The sequence below is a fragment of the Crinia signifera genome, chromosome 5, assembly GCF_055691185.1.
Source record: "Crinia signifera chromosome 5, ASM5569118v1, whole genome shotgun sequence".
NCBI classification, from domain to species: Eukaryota; Metazoa; Chordata; class Amphibia; order Anura; family Myobatrachidae; genus Crinia; species Crinia signifera.
This window is the reverse complement of record NC_139221.1, coordinates 30,477,686-30,505,304: the sequence shown is the minus strand read 5'-3', so window position 1 is coordinate 30,505,304 and position 27,619 is coordinate 30,477,686. Positions and strand designations below refer to the sequence as shown.

Here is a 27,619-nt window from a genome sequence, read left to right as displayed (position 1 = left end):
ACATCTAAGGTTGCTCAGAGCTCAGGGCATTCTGAAGGAAGTGAGTGGGCAACTGACATTTGGTGATGTCAGCTACCCGCCCCTGGCACTGACGTCACTGGGTGATTTCCATGGGAACACCCAGCATGTTCATGGGAACGCCCATGAAATTCTGGGTGTTCCCATGGGCGAGTTCCCCGGGCTGCCACCCCATGTCCCCATCCACCCACTGGCCGCAATGTTGGGGGCGTGCACCCAGCGAACAAATGTGGGGACGTGCACCCCATTCGCAGAAATGTGGGGATGCGATCATTTGGTCTACAGCATGATGGTCGACAGTCATCATTTCGACACCATTAGGTCGACATGGGTCTAGGTTGACATGGGAAATGGTCGACATGGGAAAAGATCGAAAGTTCATTAGTTCAACAGGTCATTAGTTCGACAGGTCATTAGTTCGTGTCTAGGTCGACAGTCGAAAGGTTGACATGGGGTTTTTCAATGTTTTTTGAGCCGACATATTTTATGCCCTACCATCCACTAGGGTGTGGTGGGTGAATAAAATAGTGTGCCAAGCGCAGCGAGCGATGCGGTGCATTTTAAACTGTGTCCATGTCGACTGTGTTGACATTCAGGTTAAAAAAACTGTGAAAACCCCCATGTCAACCTTTTGACTGTCGACCTAGACATTGTCAAACTAATGACCTTTCAACCTATAACCATGTCGACCTAGACCCATGTCGACCTTCTCCCATGTCGACCTAATGACTGTTTACCATCATGCTGTAGATCAAATGATCCCAACCCGAAATGTTCATGCGCATTTAGAAGACATTGAGCTCATATGCGAATCCATTGTCCATTGTCTCTAGCAACCCAGGAGCTTGCACAGTGGGCATACACACTATACAATATTTGTGCCGACATGAGCGCTATGTTGGTTCAATCTGCCGGATCAGATGGCATATCGTCCAGTGAGTGCCCAGTTTAAGGGCTAACCATGGTCGGCCTAAAAGATTCTTTACTGATGTGGAGGTGTATATAACAACGGTGCTGCCAGTGGGCACATGCATCCCAACCTACAGGACACGCAATCCCATACCACTTACATTAAATGCTATTTCAACGTATCCTGGTTTGTATCATTCAAGCCCAATTTGTCACAAATCTTTTTCCGCACCTTCCCTGGAATTCCAGCAAGTCAGCGCCGCAGATAATGCCATAGTTATATCTTCTACAAAATGGTTGTATGCTTTCACGTGGCAGAGGTCTCGTATTGATGGGTCTAATAAGTGGTATTACATGTTCACATATGTTCTTAGCAAGTGGGTTAAAGTTACATACTGTACTGTACATCAGAAGTGATGCATTTTAGTCAATTATTAGTGGTTAGCTTTAATGCATCTAAAGATACAGCTGTGTACTTATGTAACTGAGGGGCAGATGTAAGAAGCCTGGTAAAGAGATAAAGTACAAGGTGGTAACGCACCAGCCAATCAGCTACAGTATGTTTGAAAAATGACAGTTATTAGTTGATTGGGTGGTGCGTTATCACCTTCTCTTTTATCTCTTCACCAGGATACTATGTAGACTATTTACTATTTTTTGTGGTGGCAGGGTGTCTTAAACGGCTTTTCGGCATTATTAAATATGCTGATTCAATGCAAGGAGTTGAATGCTGGCAAATGCCTTTGCCCGGCCAAAACAGTACAGCATCATCGCACCTTATGGCAGGGGGGCACACACATAAGTGTTTGCTATCCCATAGGGTAATGGGCATTTGGAAGGGCAAAATGGGGTGTGAGAAGCAGCTCTGATGCTGGCGTATTAATGCCGCTGCAATGGCACTCCGCATCCTTCACCCGGAATTGAATTCCACCAATACTATTATTATTACTATTTTTCTCTGTGCTTTCTAACAGGTCAGATGCTGTCCGAATAAATAACAATGTTATTTCTAACACTTAAACCTTGTCTTCAAACATCTATATAAAATATCCATTCACTTAGTGAAGTCACTCCCTCGGGTACGGGAAATTTGTAGCCAACCAGATGTCATGGTGAATGTAATTCACTGTTGTGCTAAAGCTCGATGATCCCTACATTAAGGCGGACCTTTTATCCACGTACAGCTGAGGCAGCCTGCGAGCTGCCTCAGCATTCAGAGCAATACCGTTTCCCAATCCACCAGTGATGGTTTGCATTGATTTCTCAAGAACACCGCCCCCAGCATGGCTTCCTCCACTGTGCAAATTCACTATTGCATTTGAAGCATAAAATGAAGCGTAAAACCATACTGCACTGCAGGTGGGGCAGATGTAACATGTGCAGAGAGAGTTATGGGCCTACACACGGGGAGATTTGCTGAGCATTCTAAACGATGTTAGTTAGCTCAGAACGCTCAGCACACAGCGATATGTCAGCGATGTGTGCTGAGCGATCTGTCAGGGCCAGTGTTCTCCGATGAGCACACTGAACACTGGCCCTGACCGATCAATATCCAGCATGCTGGATATTAATCGCCGGGCATAGGCGTGCGCAGCCCGTTTTATTAGGGGGTGCACCATTGGAGGGGCGTGTCCATCATCGCCTATTATTACATATAATGAAACACACTAATGCCCATTAGACATAATGCCCATCACACTTGTACCCCAAGTACCCAGGGGCAAATGCCCGCCCCCTCACGTAGGGGGTTATTCAGGTTGATTCGCAAGGCTGCGAATTCACAGCCTTGCGAGTCCATCAAACCCCGCCCGGCGAACGCCCGCCCCCCCGACGCCCCAGCAAAGTGCAGCTTAGCACGCACAGCAGCGAATGGATGTTTTGCATAAACATCCATTCGCATTGCTCGGGTGTCCGCCCACATCATTCGATGGTCACGACCATCGAATGATGTTTAGCATGCACGCATATATAAGTGACTTTTTAGGTACTTACATTTGCGTACACGCTGGCGTGGATCTGGGCGGGCAGCTGACATTCGGTGATGTCAGCTACCCGCCCCACACACCCGCGTCACTGCCTCATTACCATGAGAACACACAGCGTTCTCATGGAAACGCCCATGGAACACTGGGCGTTCCCATATGGTAATGGGGCCCCCCGCCCATCTCCGCCCCCCCCCCCATGCAGCCATGGTGAACGCACCATGCGCCTGCACATGCGCAGATACATGCCTGCGCATGCGCAGACACGCAACATCGGTACTGCGTGCACGCAGTACCGAGTGCATCTGAATCAGGCCCATAGTATACACACATATACATACATACATACATACAGAGCCCCCCCACACATATTATACATATACCAAAAGCTGATAAACACACACCTTTATGACATAACAAAAAAGCAGCCAGCATTATTAAAGACCAATATACCTTCCCCCTTCCCCTCTAAAACAAAGTAATAGCCTCATATAACATACAGTCCCCCTGTTCCAGCTTACCTGCAGCACATTCAAACACCAGGAAGTCCTCTCCTCACTCCTCACCCGGCCACTCGTCCAGCACTGTTTCAGTAAGGCCTGAGAGGAGCTGTCTGCGCACTTCAGCTCCCCCTACAGGCAGCCGGCTCCCAGAAAAAAAAATTATATTCTGTGATGTAGGACCTTGCTGCAATCGTGCAGCAAGGTCCTGTCATTAGGAGGTGCCTGTGCACCCCCGGCACCCCCCCTGCGCACGCCTATGTCGCCGGGCAATAGCTATCGCTTAGAAAATGCCCTGAAATCACATTCGTGCGTAGGCCCCATTTGAGGGAGTTCTTTTGTTTCTCTGCAGGGAAAATACTGGCTGCATTATTTTTACACTGAAATTTCAGTTTGAACGCACCCCACCCAAATCTAACCTCTCTCCACATGTTACATCTGCCCCTCCTGCCGTGCGACTTGGTTTTGCCCAGTTGTGTGCTTTTTTTATTTTCTCTGCCAACAAACTAGAATCCGGTCCATAGGATACAAAATTAGGAAATCCTGTGCACCTGGAATCCCCGGAGAGTACTTGCAGATCTGCAAATTTCTAGGTTCCCTGGGCATATGTAAAAGGGTCCGACTTTGCCAAAGGCGCAGGATACCGGCTGATCTGGCATGGTTTTTTTTAAAGTGTCAGTTATTTACAAAACCATTTCTTATAAAGGTATGATGCTTTAAAAAAAACCATCCTGGTTCTTCCAGAATCCCGCACCTCTGGCAAAAGTTGCTTGTGTCTGTGCAGTATTTTACTACACAAATAAGGTAAATCACAGTAGCTGGCATCTAGCAGCATACTGTATATCAGGTTAGGATGAGGCTTGGTATGGTACCTATAGTAATGCAATACTGTTACTGACTACCAGATCTTTACACTGCTAACCTGTGGTGGTGCTGGGTCTGCAGCCCCTCCAGGTAAAATCCGCCACTGTTCTCTGCCTAAGTGAAGCCAGATGCAGTCGGTGAGGCTGCTCTGACTTCACCGTGACTGGCAGAGACTTAACATTGGAAGTCCGACCTGCCAGTCACCCAAGGCAGTCCCATTGGGAGGTGTTCCCTCCTTCCGGGATGCCTCTATATGGGTTGCTGAGCGGCAGCCCATAAAAACCGGGTTCTGCATATGCGCAGCACGAGGATGATACTGCGCATGCGCCGGTTCTGGGACCTACTAGGCCGGTGTGATAGAAACAGGATGATCTAGGCCGGAGCTGACGTCACACGAGTTCCCTGAAAACACCTTTGCACACCTACGTTATCCCTGACACCCCCAGAAAACGGCCATTTACCATCCACAAATGCCATCTTCCTGTCTGTCAACTCACAACCAGCAATTAAAAAAAAAACACTAAATTTTATCGCAAGATGGCCTAATGTATGCGTACTGCATGCAGAGACGTTCGATTATCACCTTGACTGCAAATTCGCAACCCAGCGATCAGGCCTGAATAACCCTTATAGTTATAACAAGTTCTGTTTTTAGTGCGGATGTAATAAAAACATTTGTGCGTAAAATCGCAAACTGAAAATTTACCATCATCACCACCACTGAGCACTAGCACACCACGGCCAGAACCACCAAGTCGCTGGATGTGACACATTTGCTGCGTTTGTGTTACCTCCCAGAAATGTTCACTGCCTCTCAATCACTCTATGTCCAAATCCTCACTGCGACCGTCACCTCTGGACCATCGCGGCACATAAATAGTAGCAAAAACAGCTTGGCATCCACTCTGAATTAGAGGTAGTTCATGAATGAGATCAATGGCACTGATAGGCTGCAGGACTCCCCTATCAGTCCAGTTCAGTCGGCACACTGGTGCTGCTACATACACCCAAACAAGGTCAGCCTAAGGTAAGGGGCAAGTCCTCAGGCAGTGGGGAACAACCTGCCCCCTGCAATGGCTGGGTCAGCTGACCGACATTCCTCAAAATGGTTGGGCAGCAGTCCAAGTTGGTCCGGGTAGCTGTGGACCCCTTAGCACTGAGGGGCCCCATTTCAGCACACTTTTTTTACTAAGGCTGTTGCTTTAAAAGTTCAGTGTCCAGTGGTCAACCATATATCCTTCAGCATTGTAGAATATTCTGGTGTTATGTAAAAAATAAATACATAAAAAAATGTTATTTAAATACTGGTAGTGTACATTTGTATATATTTTCTTATTTAGGTTTTTGCAGTTGCCCATTTTTTGGAATGTAATACCTTTCATAACTTGTAGAGGGAGTCCAGTTATTACAGTGTAATTAAGTTATCTATAATAAATGCACAGTGATAAGAGTGTATGTTATTTTTTTGCTGTAGAATTGCTATAGCCTCATTAATTTATGTTTTTTTATTGTACATGTCTTCAGGTTAAACAACAGTATAGAGAAGCAGCATTATCGTTAATAAATGATCATAACGGTTTATTTTCTGCACTTGTATTTTCTACATACAGATGTAGCCATGCCCGTCATTGCTGCAGTCATGCCATACAGGTATCCTGGTTCCGCCATAAGAATTTCACATTAAGGTGTAAAAGGATCCAAAGTGTGTAATTACACTGCTTCACTCCTGGGTGATGAATGGTCCCCTAATGAAAACTACCTTACATTGCTGAGTAGCTGTGGGAGAATACAAGTTACTGTAGCAAGGTCTGAGAAGCGGCACATTACAGTAAATACAGGTCCTTTTTTAATACAATAATATTGCAGGACAAACTACATTATTAAATACTACAAGCCCAGAACATCATTTTCCAGCTGCCTTATAAGTGAATGTAAAGGCATGAAAAGTGTCTGTAAAGGCTCAAAGTTAGGGCTTGTTTATGTGGCATAGTGGTTGAGGCAACACTTTACATTGCTAGCACCCTGGGTTTGAATCTGGATTAAGGAGCATTTGTGGCTACAAATCTTTCTTATTTTTCTATCACTAATTATGTGTTTTTATTATTGTTATTGATACTACTACTAATAATAATAATACTTATTACATTATTATTATTTGCAAATGAGATGCTCACAAAACATTTCGCACATTGATCTCAGTTCACTTGTAATCATGTTCAGCTACCCTGCTGAACTATTTCCATACCGTCACAAGCTGCAGTAGTCACCTCTGGCCATGCTTTGATTTCTACTGTTATTGTACGCTATATCCCTAAACTGCCTGATCGGAAGGTGGTAAAGAAACCTTTTTTTGCGTAAGAGATGCTCACAAAGCATTTCACATAGTGAGTTCACTCCAGTGTGTGGAACTGGATGCACAATCACCACCTATAACTGTACTGTATTTCTTTGGAGACCTCACACATGCACAATGGCGATTTTCAAAAGCAACATCTGGTGGATGAAGATAAGTATTACACTTGCCGGCAACCCCATACATCACATTCAACCACAAGGCACCATGCTGCGACATAATATGCGATGAGGCATAGAATTTATAGGCAAGTAAGAACCTTTGGCCAACTAGTCAGGCGCCTACTGTATTGATCGGTGCACCATAAGGAGGATAGATGAGCATGGCTACATCTGTACTATAACTATACGTGTTTTAAAAATGTTAGAATTGTTCTATTTTTGTTTCTTTTGATTTTTTTGAGTGCAAATTTTATAGTGTTGGGTCAAGTGAAAAAAATATACATATATAAACAGAAGGTCAACTGAGTGGCTTTTTGACTAACATTACAGGAATTGTGAAGCGGCAGATAGACACCCATATCAGAGATCCAGGTCCACAGAACAACGGCCTGTACTTGAGCGGACCAACTGCCGCTCCCGATCCACTGAGCGCCCTGACTCAAACCTCATGAGGTCGATGCCTTCATTAATGACTGGAAGATCTGCCCCTCCTTCACCTGCCTTATCGAGGTGAAAAACCGACAATGGCTGAGCCTAATTCTTCTCTTACCCCCCTCCCCCCCACAGAATCACCATTTTATTTTCCCAGTAGCTCCAGTCTCTGTCATTCTTGGCTGATCACGTTTTATAACTGTAGATACTAACGTTCCGACCGCTAACACACTACTTATATTCTCTGCTGGATATAATGGTGTGGGTGCCATTGTACGTTGTTTACTAACCGTATTAAACCGCATTTGTTTCGTGATTTTTATTTCATTGTTCAGGAATCCTGGTTTGAACTCATAGAGCACACCCCATAACAATCATGTGTTCTCTAGCAGAATGAAAACTTTGTTTGTCCTCATCTGACATTGCTTAACCAATTACTTCATGTCACCATGTAATTGTTTTCTTCAATTTGGAGGTTCTATCTCTTAAGTGTAGCCGCTAATAAGTCCAGAAATTCGTATCTTGTACAAAAGAAAGCATCGGTACAGCCTGAAGGACAAAACCTTACCCTTTCCTGTTTTGTGGTTCCAGCCTGTACGACATGCTTTCTTTTTCCTCATGGAAGATATAATTTTCAGCACTTATTAACCTATTATAAATCACTAGAGATTGTCTTATGGTTAAAAAAAAAAGGCTTCAACAAATATAAACTTATTTTTTTGTATCTTTCAAAAAGACTTGTTGGTAAAATGCCTTCCATGACACATTTTCATCTAGGGCCTAGCCAGAAAATGTTTATTGGTCACTGAAATAGTCATTTTATTGCAAAAACTAGTTAACGACACCTTCAAAATGACTGATCAACATATCGGTAATGTCTGCACCTGAACGGAGCAACACTTTCATTTCCCAGTTGGGCGCCATCTAGTGGCACCCTCCATAGACTGTATTCCCTCCATAGATGTGAGGATCAGCGTTAGCCTTTTATAGGTTATTATCAAAAATGAGTGGAACGTTTCTATGGATGTAGAATGCTGCAGATGGGCAATAATTGCTTGATAACTTGCTCTGTAAGAGAAGCATTAGTACATGGGTATTCAATCTACTGTCATCTGCTGTGAACTACACATCCCAGCATGCACTGGTAGCAGGACATGCTAAAACTCTTTCCGTAGAGGAATTACTAGTAACAGGGAACGTCTCTTCAAATCAACCGATAAGTACTCTTAAAGAGTATATACAGACCATATTACCTTATTAGTCATGTAGCGGAGGGTAAATGCTTATTTAATAGCAAACATTTCCCTATTTTTTTATTTCCGAATTCCCGTTTTCATAGGTGATTTGAAGATCATCGTGATTATAGATTTTTTTTTTCTGTTGCCTTGTGGATAAAATCTAGAACTTGAAATTGTTGGTGATGACTTCTCTATCTACTTTCTGCAGCTACAAGTGCAGTTATTATAATCAGTTGAATTTGCAAGCCACCATTCCCCCGATGACCCATTCCGTACTCTATTCATGAACATCCGCATTTATTACCATTATGAGCTGATCTTGCTGCAGAAAGTAAATACAAGCGCTGCATTTCATCCATAAAGCCTTCAAATGATAATAATGATTTTTCAAGTTTGGGTTTAAATTTTAGGATGGATAATAACATAAAAAGAGGTTGTGGTGGCTTCAATATATTGCCATTGGTACATTTAACAATTTGAAAACTCTTTAACATAAATATATTCATGTACTACCATCTGTAGTTTTTACACTTTATTAAACACAGCAGTTCATAGATCTGTTTCTTCAATAGCCAGAAGTCCACTCATTGCCCTATGGAGTATGTGCGCACCTCCCAGAATAAGGCAGTCATCTGTTAAATATATACTTGACGTGATTTATAATGGTTACTCTGTGTCACTACTTTTTTCACCATCTTAATGAACTTGTTTGTTCATCATGTGCCATAACAGCTTCTTTACTGTAATGAAGTATTAACCTGTCTGATTATATTGTCTCAGTGTATCAATACAGTGGAAATCTGATGTGAATATTGGCCTCTTTCTCTTCTGTGTCTGCTGTGCCATGTGCAATGCTTTTTAGTTGTGTTAATGTCACCAGATTTCAGATAGCAACAAATGTAGACCTTTAAATAGTATAAGCATGCATATTTGTCTGAGTCTTTTTTAGATGACTTCATTTAAACCCAGCTAACTCCTAATCCCTCTCCTTAGACTGGAAATCAGTTTGAACGTAGCTGCTGTAAAAGTGAGCAGTACAGATTTTAACTGTTTGCATTTTATTTAAACATATGTCTTTTAGGGCACATCCTCGCACTGGCTCTGTTCAAACCAGCCCCTCAGGCACCCCACTATCAGGACGTAGAGGTCGTCAGTTGCCCCAGCTTCCACCCAAGGGGTCGCTGGAACGAAGTAAGTCTCATTTTTTGCTAAGGAGTAAACTTGCTTATCTCTGATGGTTCCAGAGGAAAAAAAAAAACAGATATCGATGGCATTAACCAATAGAAACATGCGTGTTATAGCTTTGATCACGTTTGCATGCTCACAAGTGTGGTCTATACACACCATTTTAATTTGGGTACCGTCCATCGTTGTAGCAGATGTTTGACTTGTCTGCAATGTAGTATGTTAGAAGTTACTCTGACATTGAAATATGACTGTTATGGTATTTATTAAGTTTAGTGCTTTGGAATCTTGTGGTTTATTAAGTCATTAGGTGTTAACAGCGTAGAACCTGCTGATATGTATTTTATAACATTGCAGTGTGTAAAGCGCAACGGAATATGCTGCGCTGTATAGGAAACTGTATAAAAATAAATAATAAGTGTGATCTAATTCAGCAAAAGGTTAGATAGGGATGGGGTGGTGTTAGTGATTTCACAGCGGTGTGTCATTGTTTAACCCTTTGAGTGCCAAGTGAATTTGTCAAAATTGGGGTGAAAATTGCAAAAAAAAATTATTTATCATAATGACCGGTCATATTTTTTTTATGCAACATTTTTTTTATTTGAATTTAACAAATATGAGTGACGCCGATATTTTGCACATCTCTTACAGAGCTGTAGGCACTCCAAGGGTTAAGCTTAGTCGATTCTCATGAGACGGCCATCTTGCTGTAAAATCACCAGGAATCCGTTACAATACTGTCCAGTGAGAATTTTGCAGCTGAACTTCCCATAACAACATTGATTTAATATCATTGCTTATCGTTTAAGTGCTCCTGGTTGGTAGGAACTTACTAAGCCAAGAAAACAAAAACCTATTGTGAGAATTTTATTTTTTGGGTATAAGGCAAATTCTATATCTTCTATGTCAATAAGTTGGGATATTTCGAGGAATAAGCATTTGCAAGGATTCTTGATTTGGGGCCTGGCTGTGAGACTAGGCAGGCTGCTATGCAGTTATGTCTTCTGACCTACAGGTGGCGCTGGTTTACATGGAGCCGGCAAGGCCACTGCCTCAGGGGTATCAGTTTTGAGTCTGAATGACTTGTCTATTGTCTGTGGCCAACAGGAGCATTTTGTCATAACTATGAGAAACTTGTTACCAGTCTGGGACTGCGTTCCTGTCTCTGCTCATTGTAAAAACAGTATAGAAATTATATTTATGTCTCATTAAAATATTGCTAGTAACAAGTTATGTTTGTTATATAACAGGGTGGTGGTGGTGGTGGTGGTGGGGGGGGGGGGGGCGGGTTACAGGGGATTATGTACCCTGAGCCCCCCTCTGTCAGGGGGCCCCCCGGTCAGAGTATAGGGACGTCAGTTGCTCTCCTGATTCCTGTACCATGCATGTGACAATATCAGGGGCGCCGACAGGTCTTCCGGGTCCCGGTAAAATGGATGGGCGTTGCCACTGAATGGAGGCGTGGCCACCGGTAGGGGGCGTGGTCCCTCCCCTGTAGAAATTTACAAAAAAACTGTAATTTGTGCAGGATTCTTTTCACACACACACACACACACACACACACACAGAAGGAGAGAGCTGCCAGGCTGCCAACACAATGAGCAGTGTATGCTGAGCTGGGGAGAGAGGCTGTGCTGCGGCAGTAGCCTCAGGGACAGTGGGGGGAGGGGGGGGTTGCCACTCACCTCTATCCAGGGGGGGACCTCCTGCTCCTAACTTGCGCCCTCCAGTGGCCGGCGCCCTAGGCAAATGCCTAAAGCTGCCTAGTGGTGGCGCCGGCCCTGGGTAGCCTGTCATCTCTCTCCCCACTGCTCCGCCCCCTGCAAGGACACGGCCCCTGCCAGCAGACTCGGATAAAAAGTACCGGCTCCCCCCCTTTTCTTGATGCTACTGGACAAGATAGATTATACAGTACATTTTATTTTCTATGTGTATTTTATGGTTATTTGTTCCAAAATTTTTATACAAGAATTGTCTTTCACTTAGGCGCAGCTAGTAACAGTACCCAAGCATTATTAAATGATTAATCTAATATACATAATCCATACCTCCTAACGACCCATTCCAGGAGGAACAAAATCCTCTCTACCTGGTTTCCCTTTTCATTTCTGCTTGCAATCACCTGTGTTGAAATTCCTTTATTACAAATATAACCGTTCAACACAGGTGACGCCAATCATATATTAAGAGGGAAGTCCAGATACAGAGCATTCTGTCCCTCCTGGAATGGATCACTCCAATACACACTCCTTTACCCCAAGTCCTCCTGCCTTAAGTGCTCTGGGCCACATCAAACCTTAATCCGGCCCTCTCCCTATTCATTTTGGAGTTGTCCTACGGATCATTGCTCTTCTGTATAAATGTGCATTGTTCCGAGTGTGCGATTCACTTACATTAGGTCCCTTCACCTGTGAAGCTCCCCGTTTGCCCAGTGTCCGTTCCTTATTATCAGGGAACAACATTTGCTCGACCCACAGCCGGCAGGACGTAGTGACCGGAGTTGTGTTACCTGAGCACAATGTACAGGCCAATTGTAGTCTCCACTCCGGTTAGCATTCGTAGCAGATCTATAGGAAAGCAATATTTCTTCTTCAAGATATATTGTATGCTTAATAGAACTTTTCTGCCATTTTCATTCACCATCACATGTTTCTAACCCAATGTACTTGTGAACTGGAGATATCAGTTGTGTAATATAGAGGTATAGGCTCACGCCACACCCCTTACCTCTGTTATAATTTTTGACCCCCCAGCACTACAGCGTAAATGATAAACTCAGAGGAAGCAAATACAAGACAACAGAATTCGCAACCACGTTACTGTATCATAACTGAGGGGTGTGGCTACAGCCGCAGCGTGAGTGGGCGGTAGTGGGCGTGAGTGGGCGGTAGCCTGGGTGTTGCGGTCTGACATTTCTCCTCACACAGCTGTAATAAGGGACAAACAATTGAAGTCACAATGATAGATTCCTGCATCTTTTGTGGTTAAGATAAATTGTGTTGCCAAAATGCTCTATCTATCTATCTATCTATCTATCTATCTTATCATATATCATCTGTTTCTTATATAGATGTATCATATTTGTCTATATTATATTTACTTCTGTATCTTTGTATATGTATTCCATATACTATTTTTGTGATATAGTATGACATTGGCACAAAGGTGCTGGATAGAACCAGCTGTCGTTACAGGGCCTCCTGAATTTTGGACTTGGATGCAAACCATGCACTGAATGGTATGAGAGGTAGGACCAATCACAATCCACGAGGAAGGAAATGCAGATTGTGATTGGCCCTCCCGTTCACTCACGCTCCACCGTCATTTAAAGGTGGTTATGAAAACAATGTAATTACCCTTTCTATATTGCAGAAGCAGCTGAGCCAGGGGTAAAACAGCTGTGTTTGGTGGAGGGCAATGTTTCACTTAGAAAGCAATAGCATTCAGAAGGTGATACTGTAGCTACAGGGTAGTGCGCAAGACTGCGCCGTATAAATTAATTAATATAGTCCTGCTGTGCAATTTACCCTTCATCAATTTCTCTCGTCTCCCGAAACATCTGCGTTTCCTTAGCAGATGGTGGTATTGTTAAAGATATTGTAATAAATGTTTAGAATAGACATTTTTTTATGCATTAAATCTGGAAACCCAGTTTCCTTTATACCATACAGCAGCCATATCTACATGTGCAAGAGATATTTAGAAATGCAATATATTTTCATGTTTTCCAGTAAAAACAGATGCGGTTGTGCGTGACTCCGCAAACTGAATTATAATACTCTCACATAACATAAACTATCGGAACAATAGGATGTCTCTCGTTATTTGCCTGATAAAGTTTATTGAAATGAGTTTGACTTCACTCAGAACCGTAGCGGGACATTGATTAAAGCTCTTGTACCAAAAAAAAGTCAAACACCCAACAATCTTGTGGCAGGGAGGCAAGGAACGTCACCAAAGGCTAGACGCCGGAGTCCTTTAAATGATAAAAGGGGACAAATAGAAGCTGTTCAACATTTCTATGCAGGTGGTCCACCAGAGTACCATCACTGTGTCCCCTTTCTCCAATAATGTCCCCATATCACCTGTTGGCACTGCTAGAGGTGAGTTAGGACACCTTAATGAAATCTTGTGTACAATAAATTGTACAGTAACCCTTAGCAACCAATCTTGTTTGCTTTTCCTCTAAATCGGGCTTCAACCTGGGCCATTAAAGGAACCACGCAATCAGATCTGTAGCCTAAAAATTCAGTAGATTATGTATACCGAAGCCACTCCTGCCTGGGTTCCTGTTCTCTTGAATGCCTTCCGAAGTGGTTCTTCCAAGTGCCGAATTAAAAAGATCAATACAATTTCTGCAAACTAATGCAATGCATACAGTATATAGATATATACATGTGATACATATGGTAGTTATTATTTTGTTTACTTTGTGCATCATGTACATATTCATTGAAATGTGCTAGTTCCATTGTGTTTTATGCATTTTGCAAAATACCTCTTGTTTTAACCCTTGTGTTTTGGTTCCCTTTTCTGTTTTCCCTAGAAAATGGAGACAAGGAAATAGAGTCTTTTGAAGGTCTGTACACCGTAGAGGGTTTGTTTTCACTCAGCTCCCTTTTCAGGGGGCAATAGGGCAAAATAAACCCAACTGCAATTGATGTCAAAGTGTGCGCTCTTGATAGCAGATGACGTGGAGGTGAATGTAAGATCCTAGTTAATTGCGTAGCTCTGTGGCTGAGTGGTGAGCCTGTTATAATGCACCACAACGGAGGCAGCCATTTTGAGAGCATAACAAAAATGCGGAAGAATGTAGATCATTAATAACTATGCAGCAAAGTAATTCCTATAATTGAGTGCATTAGTAATATCACTAGTTCTTTGCGACTTGGTTTTCAGTATGTCATATCTTCCATGACCTACATTCTTCTTACATATTGTTTCAGACCACAAAATGGCTGCCTCCGCAATGGGTAGGCACAGTGACACTTTCAATTTCTTTTTATGTGCTGTATTGTGACACCAATGGTGTGTGCAGACTGGGTTAGACGAGAGCGGTTTGCCTCCGGCACAGTCAGATGCAGTGGCCTCCTCTAGGATGACTGTCGCTATAGCGATCATTGATCTCTATGGTAAATGTGCTGTCTGTACCCACTGTGAGCAGGAAGCACCAGGAATACAGCATGTACTAGTTTCTGTGTCTCCTGCTGTTCACTGAGCACAGAGGAACCATTTACCATAGAGATCATCGATCCCTATAGTGACATCCATTCTTGCCGACTGAGTGCGAGGCCGTATACTTTACTCAGCTTTCCTGGCTTTTGCAATCAGGGGCCCAATACACTAAATGCTAATTCATTCAATAGAAGAAAAGATTTCTTGTAACATTCACAAATGTACAGTGCGGGTAAATATCCCCATCCCAGAGATGTGACATCTGCCTGAGAGGCTTCCATGTAAACTCTCAATAGGGATCAAAAAGGGGAAAGTGTTAATGCAGCAGCCAGTCAGCTCCTAACTGTCAAGTTACAGGCTGGTTTTGACAAATTAGGAGCTGCGTTTTCACCTTCTCCAGGATTACTACATCTGCCCTTATAATAACTTATGGCAGCCTAAGCAAAAGCCAGAGGTTGTGCATTAGTAGCAGCCAGTGTTGGACCAGCCCACAGGAATACAGGGGGAGCTTACCAGTGGGCCCCACTGCCTATGGGCCCATCTCCTCCTGTGGGGATCAGGTTCTAGGCACGTTATACTGCACATGGCTATTGTTTATTATATTCAGAGCATTGCTAATTATCATGCTTGCACTAGCAATATATATATATATATATATATATTTATCAAGGGGCAGAGCCCATGCAAACCAAAGTGGTGGTGGCCACACCCCCTCTGGATATTGGCCACCCCCCTACATACTGTATTGGCTCCTACCATTGCATTCCCCCGGTGGGCACTTAATGCCCCAGTCCGACACTGGTAGCGACTACCCCATCCAGTAAGTCTTGTGTAATATATCACCCCCTCCCTTACATTACAGTCGCCCTAAAATGGAACCGTCCTGATTCGGACGAGTGACAGGCACAGTGATCTCAGGATTGTAATCACTACATGTTTGACATGAGGGCCTTATTTCCCATACATACCTACATCTGTGAATGTTGCTACTATGCTTCTTTTATAAATCAAGGTGTAGAGGTCTTAACTGGGTAAAAGTAGAATTACATCTAGTAGTATCATCATCTGCTATCTACATGATATCAATTGCAGACGTGCCTTGTGTTGTGGAGGATGTGTGTGTGTATTAGATAGTGTTTGTCTCTCCTGTGTTAGGCTTTGTGCTGTGCTGCCGCCTCTGGCTTTGTTTGCAGAGTGCACAGTGCCTGACGTGTTCTATCCCACCGACTCATCTCACGTTTCTTTGTTTTAAACTTTGAAGATTATTTACAGCACAGTATGTGCCCCAATGGACCACACTCAGGAACCTGTTTCTGTCTCCTTTAGTTTGATGTGACATTATCATTTCTTGATATTCTAATATGAAAGTCACTTACTGAATGACTCTAGGAGAAACGGCTTTAGCGTGCACTACCATTGGGCACACATAGGGTGTAGAGCAGGGATTTTCAACTCGTGGTGAAACAAACAAGATTTTGAAATTGCCAAGGCACACTATCAGACCACCCTGGGAAAAACACATTGGCCCCCACAGGAAAAACAAAACAAAAACATTGTAGTGGTCTCATATGCTCAGGATACAGAGACAAGACAGGACTGGAGCAGAGGGAGACCAGTGAATAATGCTGCGTCTACACATTGCCTTTTAGCAGGATGCAGTCGAACAGGAGCTGTTTAGCAGGATGCTTACTCAAGACTTACATACAAAAGCCTGCTGCATCCTGCAAAACAGGATCCTGTTCAACTGCGTCCTATCAAAAGGCATTGTGTAGATGTGGCTTAAAGGTCCGTGCACACTGGGCGATTATGCACAGGTGTATATTGCACGATGATGGGGAATATCGCTGGGCTAAAAACCGCTCAGTACATACACACCAAGCCCTTTTCCCCCTGCCCAGCCATTTTCCCTGGGGGTGAACGGCTTTCCATAGCAGGATGCTATGGAATGCCTCCTCTCAGTCCAGTAATGCCAGCAGATGAGCAGCGTCCGGCAGCGATGATGCGGGAGCGGGCAGCAGTGCTCCCCGCTCATCGCTGCCTCGTGCACACTAGGCAACTTTCATGCTGAAAGCTGCTCAGACGAGAAAACGCCCAGTGTGTACGGGGCTTAACAGTTGAAATGGTGGTGGTGGTGGCTATAAACTGGTGTGGACATCTCTAGCTCGGTACGGCTCAAAGAACACTAGTGTGCTACAGCATGGTGGTTGGAATATGGTGTTGTAGCTGCACATAAAACCCTGAGTGGGTGTACGAAGCAGTGATAATGGAGGAGAAGTGAGCCAGAGGAATAGTGGCCCATGGCAACCAATCAGCTGCTCTGTATAATTTTATATTATGCAAATTATAGATGTTACTTTAGTGCTGATTGGTTGCCATGGGCCACTTCTCCTCTGGCTCACTCCTCCTACCTTTTCAATGCTTCATACATCTACCCCTCACTCAGGGTTTTTGGTGCCGCTACACCAGCGGATTTCAACCACCGTGCTGTGGGACACTAGTGTACTTTGAGCTGTTCTTGTGTGCCCCAAGCGAGAAATCTCCGCACCAAACCACCACCATTTCATCTGTTAGGCTGCGTCTACACATGGACTAGATGCACAGGAGTGCATCGTTAGCTATATTGAGTGTACACACTAGACCAGCGATGGCTAACCTTGACACTCTAGCTGTTGTTGAACTACACATCCCAGCATGCCCTGCATCAGTTTTATCATGGCTGAATAGTAAAACTAGCAGGGCATGCTGGGATGTGTAGTTCAACAACAGCTGGAGTGTCAAGGTTAGCCATCACTGCACTAGACAATATAGTGAACGGTTTTGCTAATAAAGCCCTTTTCTGGGCGATATCTGTCACTATATCCTCTAGTCTGGGGCTTTAGATCCTGAGTCTTTAAAAAAAAAAAAAGAATATCCTGATTTCACGGACAAGTACTGTACACTAGTGCATAACTTAAGCGATATATTGGCCGATGTATCAATGGGAATCTGAATGATATATGTTGACCATGTCAGAAGGGAGGACCCCGCTGAAGACGCCATTCAACTGAATGCAGGATACTGTATATCAATTGCCCGTCTCGTCACATGAACAACACAGTGGTCCTGATTGCAGTACAAATTTGTTTGGCAAATGGGCAAAACCATGTGCACTGCAGGTGGGGCAGATGTAACCTGTGCAGAGAGTGTTAAATTTGGGTGGGGTGTGTTAAAAACCGAAATCTAAATTGCAGTGTAAAAATAATGCAGCCAGTATTTACCCTGCACAGAAACAATAACTCACACAAATCTAACTCTCTCTGCACATGTTACTTCTGCCCCACCTGCAGTGCACATGGTTTTGCCCATTTGCCAAACAAATTTGTACTGCGATCAGATCTGAATAAAGGTCATTGTTCTGATGTGTACCTGATCTGTACTTCTGAATAGAAGCATTGTGCTGGTAATACAGTATTTACAATAACAATTAGAGCGCGTTCACCTCCAGACATGGGAAAATCTGTGTAAATATTATTAATTAAACACTTAATTGGTCCCTGAGTAGGAGGGCACTGAGGGTTCGCACACCCTTTTTTTGCTGAATAGTTATTTCAGTACAAGCATACACAAAATTCAAACTCAAACCTACTGTGTCGATCCATTTACCCAACAACTGGTGGGCAAAACATGCAGGAGAATCTGATCTGCAATCTACTCTAGCTCTTGGGAATGGGCACTTGAATGCTGAGTTTACCACCTGTTATAAAAACCCCATTGTACGCCATCTAAAGGCCACCCATACACTGAGATGATTTTGTCTGATTCCGACGAAATGAGCTGCTGGCCATCTGACCACCCGACCTGGGACCTCCCTCCCGGTGGTGAGACCTGCTGGCCATCCGACCACCCGACCTGGGACCTCCCTCCCGGTGGTGAGACCTGCTGGCCATCCGACCACCCGACTTCCCTCATGGCGGTGAGACCTGCTGGCCGTCCGACCACCCGACCTGGGACCTCCCTCCCGGTGGTGAGACCTGCTGGCCGTCCGACCACCCGACCTCCCTCATGGCGGTGAGATCTGCTGGCCGTCGGACCACCCGACCTGGGACCTCCCTCCCGGTGGCGAGCCTTGCTGGCCGTCCGACCACCCGACCTGGGACCTCCCTCCCGGTGGTGAGACCTGCTGGCCGTCCGACCACCCGACCTCCCTCATGGCGGTGAGATCTGCTGGCCGTCCGACCACCCGACCTGGGACCTCCCTCCCAGCGGTGAGACCTGCTGGCCGTCCGACCACCCGACCTGGGACCGGCACTTCCTTCCCGGCAGCGAACCGGGCAGGGATGCATGCCAATCCATCACAGCAAATTGTTTCAAATCGCGGTTTATTGGGGGCCGTACACTGCTACACGACATTCCGTGTAAGGCCACATAGTATGTACTATCTATAACATAGTTATATTCTCATTGTGCAAACTGTTGGTCTGTAGGTCAAATGGTGTTCAGGTTCCAATAGCCATTCCAGTGATATGGCTGCATCATCCGTAGTGCATCGTTAGTACTGCAGCTTCCATAATGGCATCGTTAGTACTGCAGCTTCCATAACTGCATCATGCGCAACAGCATCAGAATAAAAGTAACCCCAGCGAGGAGACACCTTTTAAAAGAGTTGCCCTGTTTATATATATGTTGATAATCATAAGCCCACTGGTAATGCAATTAATAAAATAACTGCTTGTCTTTACCTCCCTGGAGAAGACGCGGCTGCACTGCGGCCGGCTACACACTAGAACAACATCGGTACGATTTTCCATATAGAAATGACAAATCTTGCATGTCTCCTGGTATCTTCCCAATATCCTCCTAGTGTGTACCAGGCCTAGGGGCCGGCTGTCAGAGGTGGGCGCAGTGTCTCATACTGCACATCTGCCCTGGTGGCTACCGCTGGGAAGAATGAATTTGGCTGCTGACTGATGCATTTTTGGTTGGAGTTCCTGGTAGGTAATGGTGGGGTGGCTAGACATGGGCATACCACTGCCAGGGAATGCAGCTTTTGCTGTAGTTGGATTGGTACGTGTGGGCATGTTTGTGTGGACATACTGCGCCTACGTACATTAGGGGTGGTGCAATATGGATGCAGATGGTGGGTACCTCCACCTACAGTACAACACAGACAGAGGGGCTTTACTATGGTGCCCTTGTATAATTATACAGGTTTGTATTGAATAATGGTTAGTATATGCAGCTTTTGTCATGACCACTAGGTGGCGCGTGGCAAAGCTGAAATCATTGCAGGAAGCCCATTGCTGAAATTATTCATAATAGTTTGCAGTCTTGGTATAGAAATTAAACTGTAACCGTGCTCACCTCAGGTGTATGGGCAACAGAGCAGCCAGCACAACATTACACGCAGCCTTCTGACATAAGTAGTCATTAGCCACAACCTTTCACCTATAACCTTGTTGATATTTTGACCAAGTCGGCCTATAACCTTGATGGCTAACCTTGACACTCCAGCTGTTGTTGAACTACACATCCCAGCATGCTCTGCATCAGAATTAGCATGGCCAAATAGCAAAACTGAAGCAGAGCATGCTGGGATGTGTAGTTCAAGATTAGCCACCAAGGGCCTATAACATGATGACTAAAACCCATGATTTTCCTAGGTACTTTGACTTATTAGCCATTGTTATAATTAATATGAGAATGTTGATGGTAACCTTTAAATTTCACAATGGGAAGAACACTGTAGACTATGTGGTTTGCCTGAAGAGGGGGCTGGCCCTACATACTGTAGCTCAGTGGTGTCAAACTCATGGCCAGCTGTTGTAAAACTACACGTCCCAGCATGCCCTGCCACAGTTTTAGCAACCATTATATAAAATCTGTGGCAGGGAATGCTGGGACATGTAGTTCCACAACAGCTGGAGGGCCATGAGTTTTTACACCACTGCTGTAGCTGCTGTTTATCTATCGATCGATCAATATATCTAATAACTAATCCTCACCTCTATGAGGTGAAGTACCACCAGTGACCACTAGAGGCCACTCAATGGGCCAAATTACTCCTTTGTGTGCTAAAATATGTCATAGCAGAAAGTGAAAGCCGTTTTTGCAGGGACACTGCTCTGTTTTAACCTTCCTGGATATGGAGAGAGGGAGCTGAGAACACAGAGATTGAAGGTAGCCGCAGGTAGGGACTGGGGTGAGGTGGAGAGTTTGTGGGCTAAATACTGTCACAGCTCAAAGTGAAAGTACATTGCAGAAGCCGTCATTTTGACTGGCTTTTAACTAGTCTTTAAATATACAATAGGACTAATATGGATACAGAACCTTAACTTAAGAAAAGCTTATGCTATCATTTAAATAGTTCTTGGGGCAAAATAATATAAGTCCTGTAACACAATGTACTGCTAGAGGGATCAAATTATGCTTCTGAAAGTGAGAAATTAGTGAGGTACATTATGTCAGCTTAATAATTTTCACACCTTTTCCATCATTAAAAAAGCATACTTATTCCCTTTCCTATGCAAATTATTACCCTCCTGCTTGTCACATAGGGCCTTATTTTAGTTCACTCTTTCTGACAAAATCCTTCTTAGATGGGCAAAACCATGTGCACTGCAGGTGGGGCAGATGTAACTTGTGCAGATATAATTAGATTTGGGTGGGGTTTTACTTCAAAGTGAGATCTATATTGCAGTGTAAAAATAAAGCAGCCAGTATTTTCCCTTCACAGAAACAAAATAACTCACCCAAATCTAATTCTCTCTGCACATTTTACATCTGCCCCCCTGCAGTGCACATGGTTTTGTCCATCTAAGAAGGATTTTGTCAGAAAGAATGAACTAGAATAACCCCCAAAGTGACTGCAGCCAGCATTGCTGCTGATTTCTCTGGCTTCTATACTGCAAACCAGCTACTTTCCATCCAGGTTCTCCCCACCCCACAGAGTAATGCTGCCATATCACTGTCATACCCCTCTCTCACCCGGGTCGCTATACGCTGTGAAAGGACCTTTTTGAAAAATCCCAGGTCCAGCAACCCGGCAATCCAATCAGGGTTAAATGAAGGGTTTTACCTGAATCGAACCCAGGTTGCTGGGCAGTGTGAATGGGTGACACCGTTCACACTATAGGGAGGAGGCAGCGTCAGACTCCTCCCCACCACTCCCCATGATGCTCTGCCTCCCCCCCCCCCCCCCCCCCCCATGACGTCAGCGAATGGTGCACAAGCTTATGCCTGTGCATTGACTGGGCGCCATTCTGAACATCTTTACACCCAATATTGGCCTCCAATATAGTGTTCAATCTAAGCTTCTTTTGCAGGGTGCCGCACCCTGCCCGTTTTTAAAACCCGAAAATGCCTTTTTTGTGTGTGGCACTGTACGCCCTTACACTGTCCCCCACTGCGCTGACATGCCGCTGAGAACTTTCGGTGTGTGCCATCATGCGTAATGGGTATTACGGTGTATTCCATCATGTGTAATGGGCAATATGGTGTGTGGTATAATGTGTAAGAGGCATTACAGTGTGTGCCATAATGTGTAATTGAATATGTAATGGGCATAGCAGAGTATGACCATGTTTAATGGGCGTAATCTTAGTGCAATGTGCAATTTTTTATGTATTTTTTTCTAGTTTTGTTTCTAATGTAAAATTTCTAATATAAAATGTGGCCTCCCAATTGAAAAAAAGTGCCCTGCCCTAAAAAAATCCTGGAGTACACTATACAATGTATTGTATGTATGAGTTCCTCAGAAGTCTTATTCTGATAATAGTTACGGTTTGGATTTATTTACTTGCGTATTACTTTAACGTAAGATTCAGCAATGCCTAATAGAATGGTAGAGAACTTGCATTTTGTGATGCGCATACGTCTGCAGCCACTGTTCTGCCATGTCAATACAATTTACCATTTACCATGCAGTGAGAGTAATGCTGTGTACACACGGGGGAAATATATTGCTCAGCCATATATTGCTGAGCAATATACTGTATGGCTGAGCAATATATTGCTCAGTTTCTACTTTACATCAGCGACCAGAGATGGTCGCTGATGAAAAAGAAACTGCCGGGGGGGGCCCGGCAGTGGTAATCAGCTGGTCGCAGGAGCATGTTCCTGCGACCAGCGATCACCACAGGGGCAGGAACCCACATTGAGATCCGTGGCACCATAGTATTTCGTAACCCTACAAGGCAGCCTCTCTGTTGTGCTTTGTCATACTCTCTTCATGTTATGTCTGTGTTCCGGCATTTGCGAGGACATTATGTAATTGCATGTGCATGTTTTCTCCTCTCCTCTTGCTTTGCATGTGCCCATGAAGACGAGGATTACCATCAGGTTGAAGAACAGGGCTCAGAGGTGGAGGCAGGTTGGTCTCAGCTTAGAGTTGGTCTGAGCTCAGAGCGCTGACCATGTGTCGTAGTTCCTTATGTCATATCAGTCCCAGTTTAAAATACACATCCGTCGCTACCTTCCCTACCAGGAATGCAGACTCCAACATGCAGTATAACGCCACAGAGAGAGATACAGTGCTAACCAATCAGCTTCTAGCTCTCGTTTTTCAAACACAGCCTGTATAATGGCAACTAGCAGCTGACTGGTTGGTAGTGGTACATTACCTTTCTCCACTTTATCTCACCCACACGGTTGAAAACTAAGTTAAGAGTGACCTGTGCAGGCCACCATCCTTCTTTGTAGAGTACTCAATTAGAAATGCCCTGTACACACACACACACACACACACACACACACACAGACTCAGCCATACTGTATGTTGTTCATAGAAGGGTGCAATCCTATTACTGACCAACGGGGGGCAGGATGACATTATGGGCGTGATTCAATTGTTTTGGCAGTGGCTGTAATTACTGGGCACCTTTGGTACAATTCAATACAGTGGGCCACAGGTTCTCAACCTTGGTCCTCAGGACCCCATACAGTGCATGATTTGCAGGTCTCCTCACAGAATCACAGGTGAAATAATTAGCTCCACCTGTGGATCTTTTAAAATGTGTCAATGAGTAATGAGTGCACCTGTTCGCCTGCTGGGTGACGTGAACTGTGTGGGGTCCTGAGGAGCGAGTTTGAGAACCCCTGCAGTAGGCGCTTCATTTGGATGTGAGTACTGCGTCTGGACACTTACCTGTGAACAGAAATGTGCAAAAAGTTTGTGTTGTGGGCATCAAAATGGTACTTCAGGCTCCCTATCTAGGACTTCAGGCTCCCTATCTAGGACTTCAGGCGCCCTATCTAGGACTTCAGGCTCCCTATCTAGGACTTCAGGCGCCATATCTAGGACTTCAGGCTCCCTATCTAGGACTTCAGGTGCCCTATCTAGGACTTCAGGCTCCCTATCTAGGACTTCAGGCTCCCTATCTAGGACTTCAGGCGCCCTATCTAGGACTTCAGGCGCCCTATCTAGGACTTCAGGCGCCCTATCTAGGACTTCAGGCGCCCTATCTAGGACTTCAGGCGCCCTATCTAGGACTTCAGGCGCCCTATCTAGGACTTCAGGCTCCCTATCAAGGACTTCAGGCTCCCTATCTAGGACTTCAGGCGTCCTATCTAGGACTTCAGGCGCCATATCTAGGACTTCAGGCGCCCTATCTAGGACTTCAGGCTCCCTATCTAGGACTTCAGGCTCCCTGTCTAGGACTTCAGGCGGCCTATCTAGGACTTCAGGCGCCCTATCTAGGACTTCAGGCGCCCTATCTAGGACTTCAGGCGCCCTATCTCAGACTTCAGGCTCCCTATCTCGGACTTCAGGCGCCCTATCTCGGACTTCAGGCGCCCTATCTCGGACTTCAGGCGCCCTATCTCGGACTTCAGGCGCCCTATCTCAGACTTCAGGCTCCCTATCTAGGACTTCAGACGCCCTATCTAGGACTTCAGGCTCCCTATCTAGGACTTCAGGCTCCCTATCTAGGACTTCAGGCGCCCTATTTAGGACTTCAGGCTCCCTATCTAGGACTTCAGGCGCCCTATCTAGGACTTCAGGCGCCCTATCTAGGACTTCAGGCGCCCTATCTAGGACTTCAGGCGCCCTATCTAGGACTTCAGGCGCCCTATCTAGGACTTTAGATGGACTAATTTGGTGCGACAAGTGCAATAATTATTGGGGGCCCAGAGCAACTGAATTGTTCATTATAACATTGCATAAAACAATTGAATCCCTCCATTTAGTGACTGACAGCCAAATCTAAGCATGTGTACAGGGCTTAAGAAAGATTTTGTCAGAAAGAGTGAACTAGAATAAGGGCCTCAGTTCCTGCTGGAGCCTGCTGAAAAATAGCCCTGACTACAGCCATAAGTAGAGCTTTCACTGTCAATCCAATTTTGATTCCTTAGTTTGAAACCAAAAGATCGTTTAGAATTGTCACTGGCAACAAGGGAAATATTTGAACATTAATATCATTCCACTGAAATTGACAGAAATCTGATACCGTGAGAAGTCATTGACTGTCACTTCCTAATGCCTACTGATGCCTACACGATCCCTATTTCCGAGTTATTCCCAGATTATGTAGGGCACCGGTCCACAAGATCTACCAACAGGTCATGTTTTCCAGGCCACTCTGGATCTGTAGAATGTGTCGGTTAGGAATGAATGCACCTGTGCACCAGCTAGGAGGTCTGGAAGGCATGACCTCAGGGGTGTAACTAGATATTCGTAGGTCCCATAGCAAAAGTTTGTAAGGGACCTCTATTTAGCAACTGATGGTGAAATGTATACCGTATTACTTAGACGGTAAAGATGGGCCCCCTTTAGCTCTGGGCTTCATAGCAGCTGCACCCCTTGCACCTATTGTAGTTACGCCCTTGCATGACCTGGTAGATCTTAAGGATCGGATTGGTCAACCCTGACGTAGGGACTTTCCTTCTACAGACAGCTGAAGATTGACCTATATTTTGATGTGTGATTTCATTTGTGGCATCTATATATATATTTCTCTATCGTCCAGTCCGGTGACACAGCTCACGATGGGATGTAGGAGGGGTCCGCAGGAGCCAGGCACCTATGCTTCAAGTCTTTGGGAGCAGGCTCCTCCCTACTGCATCCCTATACCAACAATCCATTACTTTCTTCCCTCTGCTGTCTGTCTACCTTTAGCCACAGGATAGATGTGAACCTTCTTTCTTTTGTGCGTAGCATGTTGTTAATGTGCTCCCATGTGCGTGTTTGTATACCATATTATATCAATGTACATTAATAATCATTGTCTATTTTTGATGTCATAAAGATTATGAGGAGACACTGCAAAGTCCACCTGTAAATGGGAGAAAAGGCAAGTTGTGCTGTAGCTAGTGGATTTATGCTGTATTAAACTTCAGCTCATTCCATCCACTTTAATGGTGAAGTATAGCAATACGATGAAAGCATTACACTGATTACATGGGCATTACGATACGGATGCCTCTGCTGCCAGCAGGCCCGTTCACCCAGTAACTGTGATACACCCTGCAATAAGATACCAGTACTTGTGGAGGATTAAATTGACCACAAAGTGTTGGTGTCCCAATTTTTCTCCACCTCCTTATAACCACCAATTTCCTCATTCCTGACTGGGATATCGCTCTCTTTCTCTGCTGCTTCTAGCACACTCTGGTCTGCATCTCAGTGCTGAGATACAGACCAGAATGTGCTAGTTGAAAAAAAAAAAAGAACAGAGAACGAAACATATGGGTTGTGGTAACTCCTCAAACCCCATAGAATATACAACAGCCCTAAATCTGTCCTAGAGTAGCGCTTCCAATATGAATCATGATGTCATTAAAACAATGACTTTTGTATCAATTATTACACATAGTCGACTACACTTCTGGAACCTGGTGGGAATAAAGCATGTAACTCTTTGGAGATGTTTGCTTTCATTTTTCAAACTGCTAAAAAAATAACAGACTCTGTTGCTATGGGTTACACCACATGTGCACCAGATTACATAAATGTACTCTAATGTGCATTACACGTCATCCATAACCAGCCCAGGTAAAGGTAGAACACAGTTAAAATTACACATCCATCATTAATCATTGCAAATATTATAATTGTTTTTATGGCTATCTTATAAAGACCGTCTGAGAAAGCAGTTGTGTGACATAGGTTGCTTGTCATTGTATTCAGTTCTTCTCCTTTATCACTATGTTGTGTATGTTTCATAGTGTGTTGTGTACTCGTTGTGAAGTGGTCGTTTTAACTCCCTCTCAAGATAATATTTTATGGGCCCAACCAATGTGTTATGCGGGGTACACACCAGGACGACCCGCTCACGATGCACATCGTGAGCGGGTCGTCAGTGTCTCGTCCGACCCGCTCACGATGACGCGGGAGGGCACGACCCGCTCACGATGTGCACCGTGAGCGGGTCCGATCCGATGGCGACCCGCACCCGGTTCTATGGTCGTCATTGAGATCCTACCTGCAGCAGGTAGGATCTCAATAACGACCGACCGACCCGCGGGACCGCGCATCGGATCGGAATCGCTCCACACCAGGTCAGAAAAGGGCCCAATCAGCACACAATCTACATCCGATTGATCGGAATTGGATCTAGATTGTGCTGATCGGGCCCTAGTCGTCCTGGTGTGTACCTAGCATAAGAGAATACAGCCCTTAGTACGCTCTAGAACAGTGGTGACAAAATCATGGCCCTCCAGCTGTTGTGGAACTACACATCCCAGCATGCCCTGCCACCGATTTTATATAATGGATTGCTAAAACTGTGGCAGTGAATGCTGGGACGTGTAGTTCCACAACAGCTGAAGTGTCAGGAGTTTGACACCACTGCTCTAGAAACATCACTAAGCAGTGAGGCAGCAAGTGGAT

General features: G+C 44.7%; 1 protein-coding gene across 48 annotated transcripts in view; it reads left to right on the top strand.

The window, feature by feature from the left end:
* The window catches only part of RIMS2 (regulating synaptic membrane exocytosis 2), a 558,076-nt gene that overhangs the window by 396,478 nt on the left and 133,979 nt on the right, over positions 1 to 27,619 (top strand). For 24 of the 48 annotated variants that reach the window (XM_083186888.1, XM_083186889.1, XM_083186886.1 and 21 more), the window contains 4 exons: positions 7,118 to 7,297; positions 9,539 to 9,648; positions 14,189 to 14,221; positions 23,117 to 23,164. In XM_083186888.1, coding sequence (XP_083043014.1) covers positions 7,118 to 7,297; positions 9,539 to 9,648; positions 14,189 to 14,221; positions 23,117 to 23,164 — 371 coding nt within the window. The remainder of the gene's footprint in view (positions 1 to 7,117; positions 7,298 to 9,538; positions 9,649 to 14,188; positions 14,222 to 23,116; positions 23,165 to 27,619) is intronic. The other 24 variants (XM_083186898.1, XM_083186913.1, XM_083186908.1 and 21 more) reach the window with 4 other exon arrangements.